Source organism: Neolamprologus multifasciatus, chromosome 19 (genome assembly GCF_963576455.1).
Source record: "Neolamprologus multifasciatus chromosome 19, fNeoMul1.2, whole genome shotgun sequence".
NCBI lineage: Eukaryota > Metazoa > Chordata > Actinopteri > Cichliformes > Cichlidae > Neolamprologus > Neolamprologus multifasciatus.
This window is the reverse complement of record NC_140457.1, coordinates 16,025,294-16,039,570: the sequence shown is the minus strand read 5'-3', so window position 1 is coordinate 16,039,570 and position 14,277 is coordinate 16,025,294. Positions and strand designations below refer to the sequence as shown.

The 14,277-nt window shown below is 39.6% G+C and overlaps 1 protein-coding gene across 2 annotated transcripts in view; it reads right to left on the bottom strand.

Annotated features, from left to right (window-relative positions):
• cnksr1 (connector enhancer of kinase suppressor of Ras 1) overlaps positions 1–14,277 on the bottom strand; it is a 31,127-nt gene that overhangs the window by 15,097 nt on the left and 1,753 nt on the right. For both annotated transcript variants that reach the window (XM_085142539.1, XM_085142540.1), the window contains exons 3-7: positions 12,299–12,501; positions 12,094–12,178; positions 3,689–3,730; positions 3,427–3,546; positions 1,479–1,538 (exon numbers count right to left, since the gene is read on the bottom strand). In XM_085142539.1, the coding sequence (XP_084998665.1) occupies positions 1,479–1,538; positions 3,427–3,546; positions 3,689–3,730; positions 12,094–12,178; positions 12,299–12,501 (510 nt within the window). The remainder of the gene's footprint in view (positions 1–1,478; positions 1,539–3,426; positions 3,547–3,688; positions 3,731–12,093; positions 12,179–12,298; positions 12,502–14,277) is intronic.

Genomic DNA, 14,277 nt, shown 5'->3' with positions numbered 1-14,277 from the left:
ATAGCAAATTTGACACTAAAATCAACATCAGACAGTCTGCTGATATTGTGAAGGTCGATATTGTGATTATAAGCCAAGGCCCTGTCTGTGCAAGGCAGTGCATGGATCCTTCCCACATTCATGCTGTTTATCTGTATTTGTGGACAGTGGCCATATCTCTTATTAGCCACAGCAATGTTACAAGTAGCAGGGGAGCTTTTGAGGTTGACATCATGGAAAAATAACATCTTCATCTTTCTGCCCCACAGGACACCTCTCCTCCTCATCCTTTCACAAGCCCTTCTTATTTTCACTCATAAACACTCCCTCATACATTTTATAAGCCCCGATACAAGGGATCTTTGGCTTTCTCAGAAATTCGTTCATCTGCGGCGCATCCATTAGATGATTTCATTTTTCTCAGAGAAGCTTTTATCCACATCAAAAGCCAAATGGTTACAAAGTAAAGCTAATGAAGTCCACTTTTGTAATGTAATGCACCACATGTACCAGATCTCCCTGTTGTTGCCTCCAGTTTCCCGCTCAGCTACAGCCGGTGTTTAACTGAATAAATGGGAGATGACAAATATATCTGACACACATAGGAAAATCCTGTGAGTCACAATGTGTTATAAACTTGTTTACATCCACTCTTACTTATGGTTGGAACAAGCAGCCTTGTAGAGATTTAAAAATAAACAGTATGCCAGTATTTGCACCACGAGGACTGATATTGGTGTCAGTTTCGGCGACAGCGAAGCAAGGAAAGATAAGCCAGCAGCTAAAAATAATACCTCACACAAAGTACTTCCAAGGGGATTTCTGCCTGGTAGAGAACTAATGTTTCCACAAGAAATCGATGAAAATCTTAATTTTATACTTTAACTGTGCAGATGAGCCCGATTTAGCAGATTCTGCATGTGACTTTAAAAAGGAAAAAGAGGATGGTGTAGTTTTATGAAATCAGATAAAAGTTTCTTTTTTAGAAGAATCAAAAACAAGAAATCAGATGATGCTTGTGTTTTATTTTTACTTTTCACAATTTGAAATATACTTCCAGTTCCTTCTAGATAAGAAACTCAGACAGAATTGTGCTATTCTGTCCTAAGCAGAACAAAACCTTCTGATAGAAGAAGTGTAAATGAGTATGAAAGTGTCAGCTCCTGCAAAAATATCTGGCAGAGCTCAGCATAACACGATGCTAGCGTAACGATCCTTTTAAAGCAATAAATCCCATCTGCTATATTTTCCTGCACTTCTGCCAATCAGTGAGTACACATATACATGAGTACATGTTAACAGAGCTGGTTAAGAAATATAGAGGCATTGTAAAGAATCTGCACGGGGCTCTTGTAAAGAGACAAACTGTTGACAGGTTGGTTTGAAGTTCACGATAAGTGGCTTGCTTACGAGCACTTGTGAAGCAGCGATGGTTAACAGTGTGTGGTTTGATGGCTGAGTCAACAATGAGGAAAGAAAAATAAAGGCAAGAGTCTGACCTCAGCAGCAGTTCCAGTCACGTAGTGGTTGCTGGAGTTGGTGGATGTTATCTCGATGCCCTGAAAGAAAGCAAAAAAAAGGAAAAATGTTACGTACTTTTCTGAGTGATAAATTTATGAACTTTGCCACACAGAATGTCAATTTTGCACATGGCTGAATCAGAATGATTCACCGTAATGGACAGATAAATTTACTGTGTCTTCTAGCTGTCATTATCAGATTATGTACATAAAGATATTGGTGTCAGCCTCCACCTGTCATCCTGCTCTGACTGATCATTTTAATATAATGGGCGTATGGGGAGACAAATAATTGCATTCCAGAAAGCCCTGATCACATAATAAATACTTATCACGACAGAAAATGTGGAAACATGAATGGAGTTGATCCATTTTTGACTAAAAAGCTCAAAAGTGATTTAATATTTAAAAGGCACATTGGTGCTCACATAGTCCTCTTCTACTCAGTTTGAGCTTTATTACTGCAAACCTCATTCACATATTCACGTTCACATTCATAAAAGTGCTTTTTTTTAAAAGCCTGTGCACTTTGAACCTAACCCTCACACTCACATGGATGCATATGGGAAAATTCTTGGTTCGATATCTTGCAGGCTGGAAGAGCAAGGAATCAAACCACCAACCTTCTGATTAGTAGACGACCTCCTGAGTCACAACCACCAATAAATCAAATTATTACATTTATAGATACATTTAATAATTAAACGCACTGTAGTTTTCAGTAAATGAGCGATGACTAAAGTATAATGAAAGAGAGAATTGCAAAACGCAGCAGTAATTACCTGCCTTTATGATCAATGAAAGCTGCAAACAGCTTCATTGTTTAATAAATGTTTTCAGTGCTTATAAATAAATAGTCCATTTTAATAACATGCTTTTTTCTTTCTAAAGTCCAAAAAATATAAATCTACCTATAATGAACACTAGGAGCCAGACTGAGTCACTTTCTCTTAGTCATGTACTGCAAACAATCCCCACCTGAAATGCTTTTGCGCATCTTCCTTTATCTTCACTTCATAACTCATGACTCGCTCTCACCTTATCTCCTTTGTGACTGACAGAAATGTGAATTTGAGAATTTATTTTTTTGTGTGCTTTGGACTCGTGTGCACGTCATGACTTGAGCGGGTATACGTCATACTGGCTATACTGAAAGTGCATAAATCATCATTCTTCCTGTCCCTCACTTCCCTTGGTTTCTCTTTTTAGTTCTCGTTACTCTTTAATCTGTCGACAGGCAGAAAGCACTATTGCTGACGTGCTCCAATCAATTTCCCTCCGCCGAGGACAATCAGTTTTTGACGCTCGCTGTTAAGCACAAATCACAAAAGGGAAGGAAATTGGTTTAACACATTTCTCTGTATGGATTAAAATGAAACTAAAGGGACACAAGATTACGTAAATCACAAACAAAGAGGAGAGCTGTAATTTTACTACTTGATGTACTGACTTGGAGGAAAAAAGAGAAGAAGCGGCACAAAAAGTACACAACTGAGATAAGGGTTCTCGTGAATCTAATAGGAACAGGTACAAGGAGAACCTTGAGTTAGATGGAAGAAGTGGTGATAATGATGGAAACCACCGGGCAATGATGAAGACAGGAAATGAATACTGAAAATAAAACAGCGAGAAAAAAGTAGGACAAAAGAGTGAAGTGAAGAAACAGAGAGATGAGGTTTGAAAAGTAGGAGACATGGATGATTAGGAAAGTGGACCAGAGGAAAAACTTTAGCGAGTGAGGTTTAAATTCAAGAATGAGTATAAATAACTGGATTTAATGCACTAAATCTAAAGTTACCTGACTTCTTTTTAAACATGTACACAGATGTTTTCCTTTGTGTGCCATTAGAAACAATACGTCCTCTCAGGAGTTCTAAATTCAATGAAGGCAAAAATTCTAAAGTTATAAAGCAAAAGATGTCTTTACCAGCTGATCACCGGGTGCCACGGGTATCAGTTCAACACTCTCTAGCTGAGCGGTGTAATTGAGGAGCGCTTCGGCGCAGCAGTTCAGGATCTCGTCACAAACCGCCACCAACTGACGGCACTGAGGAAAGAAACACACGATGTGTAGCGTGCCATTCAGAATATCTCATTTACTTCATAGTAAAACAAAGGACAGCAAAACAGGTGAAATTACTCCAAGGCACAATGAAACGGACGAACATAGAAATAAGTGAGAAACTTACGACAGAGATGATGTCCTTTTCTTTTTCGTAGCCAGTGCTGTTCTGTTGGATGAATTTTAAAAAAATGACATGAGCAGAAGGCTGACCAAATGACACCCTGTAGCCTATGTACGACATGCTAATGTTATTGATTTGTGGAAATGGGACAGTTTGACTAAAAACCCATGTCCCATTTCCTCTTCACAGCATGAGTCAGGAAGTGAAAGGCCTCGGGTTTTTAGAGGACACAGAAGCATCACTGGAGATCTTTAGCGTGTTTTTTCTGGCTTTCTACAATGAATGAATGGTTGCTCTTCACACACAGACGCGTCAGTTATCTTTGGATCAGATCTGCACCATATTCTTTTAGAGTCCACCTATTCTGTTGTGTCATCCAGTTTTAAGCTTTATCTAATTTTTTTTCCTGTAATTTTATCCTTCAACTTGATACCATGATGGCAAACAGGCCCAAAAGGCTCCACACTGTGCACTTAAATGGCACATTTTTACCACAGCAGTCTTTATGATGTTTCTCATTCATCTATTCAGCCATACTTGGGGCTGCGATTGGTGGACAACCCACTAAACCACATGAGCCACAGCTGCCCCTATGCCCATGCTGATATTCAGTTCCCCTTTCCTATGCTAAACGAAATGAGTTCTTTCAAATATAACTGAAACTTTAACAATTTAAAAGGTCCAGTACTCGTGGGTGCACAGGATTTTTTTTAAATTATATTATAAAATTTGCAAATGGCAGACTTATAAAAAGAGATATTCCTCAACTCCAGCCTTTTATTTGGTTTGCGTCAGCAGATACTTTTTGTGAGGAGAAAATTGAAAATCTCTGACAAATATCAAAGTGGCCTTGGCCTTGTTTGCGCTGTTTCATATTTCAGATTTCTTGGCGTTATTACCCAGGAGTTCACATACTGTACTAAACGGTACACACTCTGCTAATACATTTCTATCAAGAGTGGGTAACACACTGATTTGTTGCTCATAACTGTCACGCAAGATGAACCCATCTTTTAAGACAAATGCTGTCGTTTACTGTACATGAAACATTGCAAACATTATAATGTTAATGTTACAAAGGGATAATCTAAACACGCACACATGCACGCACAGACATACACACAGTCAGTATCACAGTTACTAGAATTCGTGCGATAGATGTATGTTGGCTAATCTCTGGTTTCTGGGATGAGGGTGTTAATAACACCTTCCTATGAGCTTTCCTGCGAGGTAGCTGAGTAGTCCCGGGAGCTAAAGAAACAAGCAGAGGCTTTGAACGATGGAGGATGATGAGGGGTTAAAGGTGAATAGGGCATATGTTTGCACACCATATAATATTCACTGAATCGACTAATGCCACACACTATTACTGCCCTAAGCTAATTTGCAATGACCAGCGATGTAATGGGTTACATAAAGGATTGCAAGGGGAAACTAATCCCTGTGAAATGTAGCAAGGGATCAACAGTGAACATGGCTGGATTTCAGGGCTAATTAAAGGCTGTGACACAAGGCTGCAGGGAGAGGTACGACGTGATTACTGGCCAGTTCAACTGGTCCGCTTGTGCTTGTGTTCTTTGTATGCTGCTATTCCCCGTGGGGATGACTGCACGAGAGTGGCTGCAAACTGTTATATACACCAAAACAAACCTATAAAGATTAAGATATTCAGATCTTTATTTTGATCCCTACTACGGCAACAGAGTCTTGTCATGGCACATTGCTTGTGAGTTAGGGTGCTAAATGTGTAATAAGTTTGTTAGTTGCTCAGGCTTAAATCTCAACATAAACCAAAGAAAAGATGCATAAAGCAGAACATCAATGAGCGCCTTGTCCTAAAGCACAAAAGCTGCATCATGTGTAAGTAAGATGCGAACCAAAGCATTATGATTAACCATATAAAGGCATGATCGAAACATTAGGAAAAAAATAGATGCAGCGCTAATTTAAGCCATTTGCAGAAGTTTTACATGTCCCTCAATACCACAAGAAAATTAAGATAATCGCAAGAGGCATCTACAGCCCTGCTAGAAGGCTTGATACTTTCTGCAGGGACATTTCACAATAATCTGTATAGCATCATTATTAACAATTGGCTTCAAACAAACAAAAACAGCTGAGTTTTTCAGATACGGCCTGATCGCTCCCTTCACACTGATGCTTTCAGTTTCGTAGGTATGCTCACAGAATATGTAATATTTACCAAACCACATCCTTATTACAAACACAAGGACACACCACTGCATTAGTTATGATGTGGTTGGCTGGATATTGTTCACGTTATCTCTCTAAGCTCCAATAGTTACCAGCTACGCTCCTCCAAACAGCTTTTTCATGTCCAGAAGTTTCAGATGGATTTGGGGAAAACAGCATTTTGTTTGCATCTTTTAAAATGGGATGCTCTGCACATAGACCTAAACTTAAACAAAGTTTTATCTACTGCTGAACTTAAAAGCATCATATGAAAGAATGTCCCCAAAGTTAGGTGTCATTTTATTCTTGAATGACATTTATGTCCATGTTGTCCAACAAAACAACACAAAACAAAGACAAATCCTCTGAAAATCCGAGAGAACTGTTGCTCAAGAAATGCAAGAAAGTCTGCTCCTGGGAAGCAAAATATAAAGGCATTTAACTTAACATATTTGGGACCCTGAGGGTCTTGACTATGTTGGTAGTGGCTTGCTGTGTAGTTGATCGTACTAACAGACAAGTCTTCACATGCTTTTTTGTTTCTATGAGTGAATTTTTAGAATAGAATAGAATAGAATAGAATAGCTCTTTATTTTCATTGTACATATACAACCAAATTATGGTATTAGTATTGATATTATATGGTTTTGGTATTAGTAAATCATTGTTGTTTTATTGATATAATTAGCAGATATCAAGCAGATACCTATGTCTGTGCAGTGTACTCATAGGATTAATGAATGTACATTTCAAATCAAGTGGGCTGGCTTAGCTAGTAACCTGTAACCCAATTGATGCTTCAACATGCTGCAGACCAGTAGATCATCGAACTGTGGCTACATCCATCTCTAGTATGACATCCTTAAATTTGGTGTAAACCTCAGGACAAGAACTTATTTTGTACAAATCAGTGCTGTAAATAGCAAAAGTAACTGCGGTTCTAATTTGGTGCCACCTTTTACACACATTATCTGTTCTGCATTAGGTTCTTTCCTGTAAAAAATCTCACCATAGCTTTATAGAAATATGGTAAAAATAAAGCCAAACCCACGCCTCTACTTTCTGTTGTATTTAAGGTCACGCCACAGGTTATTTCCCTTCAGCAATGCAGTCTGTTCTGCATTCTTTTCTAGCTCTGCCAGAATAGGAAATGACACACATCTCAGGTGGGCGACAGGTACAGTTGTGGTGTGAAACTCAGCTGGGCGTGGTGGGAAAACAAAGACCACAAACTAACATTTCTCACTGCTGGTATCACACTAAGAATCAACAGGCACCAAAACTGTATGCATGGGCGTGTTCGTGCGTATAGAAACAATGAATCACCCCTTTCTAACATAAGTAAAGTGAGCATTGAAATTACAAATAATTATTACACATCTATAAAAAGAATATGAGAGCTTGTCTGTGGTAAAGACCTGACAAAGAAAGAAGCAGAGGAGAGGAAATGAGATAAGACGTAAGGGGTGGGAAACATATTTAGTTCTCAACAGCATGTTGTACTGTCACTCTCGAGTTGAATCAATTTTAGATCGCCATCAACAAAAGCAGAACAAGATGCCCACAAAACTGAAACAATGAAATTGATGCAGGCCTATAAACTGTAACTTTGCCAACAAAACACAGCAATGGCACTCACTAGGTTTTGAGCAACAACAAGTTTATTCTGCAGCCAGATTCTCAAGCCCGACCTTTAACATTACTCCAACTATAATAGTTACAGATTAGCCACAGTGTAGACATCAATAAATGGTAGACAATCCCAGTTAGGAAGAGCAGCAAACTTTAAAAAAAAGAGACACAAATCTTTCTTCATCTCACCTTTAATGAACAAGAACAGTAGTTTGTATGAAAAGATTGTATTTGTTCAGCTGCAATCTTTTCTATATGGTCACAATGTTCTCGAGAGGTTTCAGTCTGGTTTTAAAGTTTTTCATAGCACTGAAACTGCACTTTTAAAAGACTCAGGCAACTCAGCTGTGCTTTTGCTTTTGGATTTGACCGCTGCATTTGATACTGTTGACTCCTGATCTCTCGGTTGGAGCAATGCGACATCAAAGGCACTCCAGAGTGGTTCAGGTCATACCTCTCTGATAGGACTTTCTCAGTGAAGATTTGAGATTTTACCTCTTCCACAGCCTCCTGTACTTATGGTGTTCCCCAGGGTTCTGTACTGGGGCCAATTCTATTCTCTATCTATATGTTGCCTCTGGGTCTTATTTTCAAGAAATATAATATTAGTTTTCACTCATATGCTGACGACACTCAGGTCTATCTTCAGCTAAAGAGAAACAGTTCTGCCTCCCTAGAACCTTCATTTCAGTGTTTCGGTGAAGTTAAGGCCCGGATGGCCTCTAATTTCCTGAATTTCAACAAAAATAAAACCGAAGCGATCGTTTTTGGACCAAGTTGCAATTCTAGAACCTCACATTTTAATTTGCGCAGTTTAGAACCTTTTATCAAATCGCATGCAAAAAATTTGGCGGTTATATTTGACAATAAGTTCACCTGTGAGAAACAGATTAGTTTAGTTGTACAGCAGTCTTTCTTTAAACTGAAGCTTTTATCCAAGGTGAGATCTTTTTTGTCTTTTACAAACCTAGAACGGGCAATTCATGCTTTCATCCTATCACAACTGGACTATTGTAATTCTTTATATGTAGGCATTAGTCAGACTTGTCTTGCAAGGCTCCAGCATGGTCCAGAATGCCGCTGCTTGTCTTTTGACACGAACAAAGAGAAATGAACATATCTCCCCGGTGCTTGCCTCACTTCACTGGCTCCCTGTACGTTTTAGAATCAATTATAAAATCTTATTTGTGACTTATATAGCACTGAATGGACAGGCCCAGGTTATCTGTCAGACCTACTGCAGCCTTATATGCCCCCTAGAGCTCTTAGATCGGGTGATCTTTTGCTTTTGGCCACATCAAGGTCGAGGCTGGTTCTTAGAGATGATCGTGCATTTGCGGTCGTGGCGCCTAAATTGTGGAATGATTTGCCTCTCCACATTAGACAGGCTCCTACCCTCAACCTTTTTAATCCTACCTGGCTATTTGGCATTGATGTTAATTGATATTGCTATTTTATTGTGTAATTTGTATGTTTGTACAGCACTTTGATCAACACCACTATTGTAATTAAAAGTGCTATATAAATAAATAAATAGACATGAATAGGAATAGTGCTGAGCTGTCTTGTCTTGTGGATCATGGTGTGTGTGGCCCGATCAGGTGCTGAGCTAACTTTGGAACAACATCCTGTGCCTTAAAGCTGTTTGCTCCATAGTTGTCTAGGAAACAATGACACGCTTTTATGTGGGTGTAACATTCAGAAAAACAAGAATGGGCACAGCCATGCATGGGCACACACACAACGGGAGGCTAAAACCAACACACAAACGACAAATGAGATGACAGGAATGTACAGTATGCCTAAACATGGACTGTTGATTGGAGGCTGTGTGCAACCTATTACAGATCCTTAAAATCTACCAAGCTTTACATCAAAAGTCTACACAAGATCTCTTGAGACAGACCTCTGCTGCCTCAGCGTGCATGTTTACATACTTGGACTACCCCTATGTTAACCACCAACTCACAGACTTGCTATAAAAAGACTGGAAGACATAACTATGTTAGATCTCTTCTACTCCTGTTGCTCTTTTCCTTGTTTTTGTTTTTTTTTCCAAACCTTTTTCCAATTCTGGTCTTTTTGGGATTTCTCTTCTGCTCTTGTTTTTTAACCCTAAAAATAACACAAGCTATAGTTTGACAGCTCTCATGCATGATAACTTTTTCATCCTCTTGCCAATTCATCCTGAGTGTAATTCCAGTGAGCAATAAGATCCCAATGCTAATTTTAAAGATGAAGTAGTTGTGTTCTACAATTCGTTAGATATTATTATCTGCCTGCTTTAAAACACAAGAATAAAAAATAAAAAGAATTAAATAGATAAAAACAAAAGGGTGTACACTGCCTCTCGTCCTTTGACAGCTCGATAGGCTCCAGCCACCCTGTGCATAGTCCTTCAAGGGTTAAACATTAAAACCTCTTGAGTAACACCTTCACCTTGATGTTCTCATGTGAAAGGCACTATTAAAAGTCTGACTGTTGTTTTTCCAGAAGAAATGGAATTCCAGTTATACTCACGTACCTTTTTATAATGAATTTCCCTTCTCTGTCCCTCTCTCTTTGCTTGCTGCTTGGCTGCTTCAAAGCAAACTGAGCCTGTGCTACTGTGAAAATCAGACCTGACAACTTTAGTGCGGCATCTTCAACGACACCAGCTGACTACTGACCCCGAGCACCCTCGGGGTGAGAGAAAAGAAACACGCACACACTTAAATATACACAAGCACACAGGAAATAAGACTCCTTTTTTTGATGCGAAGGATGTGGTTTGGCTTCTTTAAAAGCCCTTCTTTAGAAAAGACGTCATGCTAAAGGGTGGCCTCCTGACAGGACAGTAAATGCCACGGGGTGGGGTGTGTGATACCAGCCGAGCCTGAAGCAAAATCTTTGGAAATACTAGTTTGTATGGATGCTTTTAGTGATGCTATGTGCACACACGCTGCTCGAAACTGACCTTACAATTGATCTGCCAAGAGTTTTCTATCAAAACCGTTGATATCCAGCATTTATACAGTAGATGTGGCTGATGTTTAGGAAGAGGAACCTGAAACATTAGTCATCCTGTTTTCTGGTTAACACATAAGCCCGCTAATAATTTCCTCACATGCCTCTGACCTTACTTCACAGAATACTCTCAGCAGCTCTGAGCAGTTTTATATAAAATAACTAGCTTTAAAACACCTGATTATATTCAAAATTTAAAAACAGGAACAAACAAAAGCTCGTCGATAACAAATGGTAATCAACCGGACAATGAAAGAAAACAAATGGGGACAATGCTGATTTACCTCATAGGATCAAAAAAATCCTTTCAGAGTCAACAACTAAAATCAATCTTAAATCCATGCTTCCTTCCTTGCCTGCTGCTCACTGAAGCCCATTAGGGTAATGTCCTGTTTTCTGGACCCCAGAGATTGATTTTTAACTACACCAGCAGAAAATACACTTGCTTTTATATTTTAGTGTAGGTATTTTAAGCATTCAAGCAAAGAAAAAAAAGAAAAAAAGGATCAACATGTGGAGAGTTATCCAGTTAAAGAGATGAGAACTCTACCTGTTGTGATGGGCAGGTGTCCAGGAGCTTTAAATAAACCTCTCTAAATACTCAAAGTTCTCTTTCAGCCACAGCTTCTCTCTACTGCTTACTGTCTCTGTATCTCTCGAATTATCTTCCATTCATGTTATCGCTGGAGCTCCATTTTCTTTTTCTCCTCTTCTCTTCTCAACTTCTGTCAGGCTATTTATCTCTAATGTCACCACAGTGCCCAGCTAATAACTTCTCTCTGCTTGTTGCTCTTTGCAGCGCGTTTATCAATCCACACTCCCTCAGGAGTCAAAAGTCATTTAGCAGCAGTGGTGCAATCCCTCTCTCAGTCTCCTCCCCTTTCTCTCCCATACCCTTTGCTTCCCACTCAGCTCTTACCCCCCTCCTTCCTTCCCTCCCACAGGCACAACAACATATCCAGGCCTGCCTTTCCTGCTACCTGCGAGCACATTTCACCCACCTTTACATGTATCCTATTATACATATTCTTTCTCCCCACCGCCATTTTTCTCAATAGCACCCTGCCGGGGTAAACACAGACCAAACCAAGCCGTTCATTTTGCCAGCCCTTTTAACCTGAGCGTCTTCAAGTTACAGCTGCCTCCAAATATGCCAGGAATGTAAAGATAAAAATTGCATTACTCGGGCTAAACTGAGGAACAGGGAGTGTGTTTGTGCTTCTGGCTTGCTCGTTTGGGCTTTTTGATTTGAAAAATAAATAAATAAATCGCACAACAGGTTGCAGTTCCCCTTTGGAGGTTTATAGTGTGCATGAGAGTGCTGCTGGAAACATTGTTCAATAGTGTTTGGTTCCTCTTAAAAGTATACACTTTGTGTGGACTCACGAGCACATGTGCTGTGAAGTACTTGTATTCAATTCTCTGTATTGTAAGAGCAGACAGCTGATAAAAAATATATATTAGTATATATTATATATTCGTTTGTTTGGTTTCTTCTACTGCAATAATGCAGTTGTAAGCCATTCACAAGCTCACGCTGAGACTTTGATGCAGTTATTTAGAAAAAATGGGCCTACCTTGTGCACAATGTCTCCCAGCTCTTTGCAGTAACTGAATATGTTCTTGGTGGTGGTGTATGTATTGAGCTGGGAATATTGACATCTGAAAAGAAAATGATTGCAGTTTATATAGAAAAAACTCTAAAAACCAGAATATGCTTAAGAAACAGCAGGGGGCCTTCCTGATTTACAATAACGGTTAGCTTGCTTTCTGTTTACAGACCTGTTGAGCAAACAGAAGAGGCCTTTGGCTGAGGTGATGAGTTCCACTACGAGATGCAGAATTGCGGGAGTCAGCTTGGTAGTGTGCCGTCCGTCGTAGCTGTTGAGGCGCCAGCGGGCCTGGATGCCCATCTGTAGGCTGTGAGCAACAGCGCGGTGCTTCTCTATCAGACCACGTAGGTTCTCACCGCCCATACCATAGGTCTGGACACGCACACAAAAAAAACCACAAATCCAACTAGTACAGTGCCCTTTTCACTCAAAAAACACTGTGTTACATTAATGATGTTGAATGTTTAATTCACAACACCCCTTCTTCGTTCCTACTGTCCCTTTACAGTTAACACAATATATCGCTTAAGATACATTTGATATAGTGTTCACAACATGTCCCTTTGACTCTGAACTAGAACCTGCTGTGTGTAGCACATCGGCTCCCCGCTCTCGCTTCATTTCCTGTCGCTTCTATTCCGTGTATTTTTGAACAAAGCCAAAAAAATGCATCTAAAATCCTTAGAACACAATCCCCAGCATGTCATTTCAATATAGCTGTGGGGAGAGAGTTCAGAGAATTCATTATACAGACTTTTTTCTTGGTATTGTAGCATGAATGCTCAGCAAAGGCTGTGCGACCTGCACAAAATACAGCATTTCTTGTTGATGGAAAAATGTGTGTTGTTTCCTGTTTTGTTTTAAGATATGTGAAAAAGTGGCCATGTAAGTTACTGTTGTCTAACATTTACTACCAGCATGACAATTGAATTGTTTATTACACAATCAGACCTCTCAGGTCATCAGGTGCAGAACCTTTGACTATTCCCAGAATTAGATCCAAGTGTGGGTGCTTTCAGTTTCTGTGGTTTTGTTCTTTGGAACAAGCTGCACGTTCGTCTGACCTGAGGTCAATTACAACCGTATCTACATTTAAAGACAAACTTCAAACCTTTTATTCTCACAGGGTTACGCTTCATGACTCTGTGTATGTATATTTTATATATAATCTTTTGTCATGGTATTGATATTGTGTTATAGCACAACTGTTATGAAAAAATGCATGTCTGTTTTAGCTATTTTAGCAATTGTCTGAGCGATTATAAAGAACCATAATGAGTAATTAAAAAATTCCATTAAACACCTGTTTTTCATAAACGGCCCACATGGATCTAATCAAACCAGAGCAATTACAAAGAAGCACAGCATTTTATAAACAGTCTATCCTGAACCCTTAACTGCATAAATGATAAATCCTCACAGCACAATGCAATACAAGTGAAAAAGGGAGAAAAGCGAATAGATTACACTGTAACAAAGAGTAAAATCAATACATAATAATACAATCATATGCTTGTCATCACAGTTTGCTGGCCAGCAGCATGAGACGTGACTCTTTAAAATCACTGAAGGAGGAGCATGCAATTGTCGTGACCCACTCATTCATGGTCAAGAGGTTTGTTGGTACACAACCAGCCGGAACACTGGGCCTGTCAACAAGTGGCCATGAATTTTTCATGGCCTTTTCAACACTGTAGCTGGTAATTATCTAACCATGCGCGTGAATCTGTTTGGTCTACTCCATGTGAGTATCTGATGGGTGTTTTTATGAATGAGCGCAGTGTTAGCGCTTCACGGAGCATTAAGTCCTGGAGGGAGGAGGGGAAGTGGGCACATGAAGCCACATGCACACTATAATGGAAGCTTGAAAAGTAAAGCTTTTACTTAAGTGTTGCACCCTCATTCGCACAGACTTTGGGTTTGAACTGTTCATGTTGTAATGACTAATCAGTATTAGTTATTTCAGCAGTTTAAGCAGCCTGAGTCTTAGGCTGATGTTTACAGGCTGTTACGCCACAAGAGCTGGAACCCGGCCTGGTACTGTCCTCCTCAATTAGTCCTAAGGCCATTCTGGAGTTCCCTCCACACACACACACACACACACACACACACACACACACACACACACACACACACAGAATTTAAGTC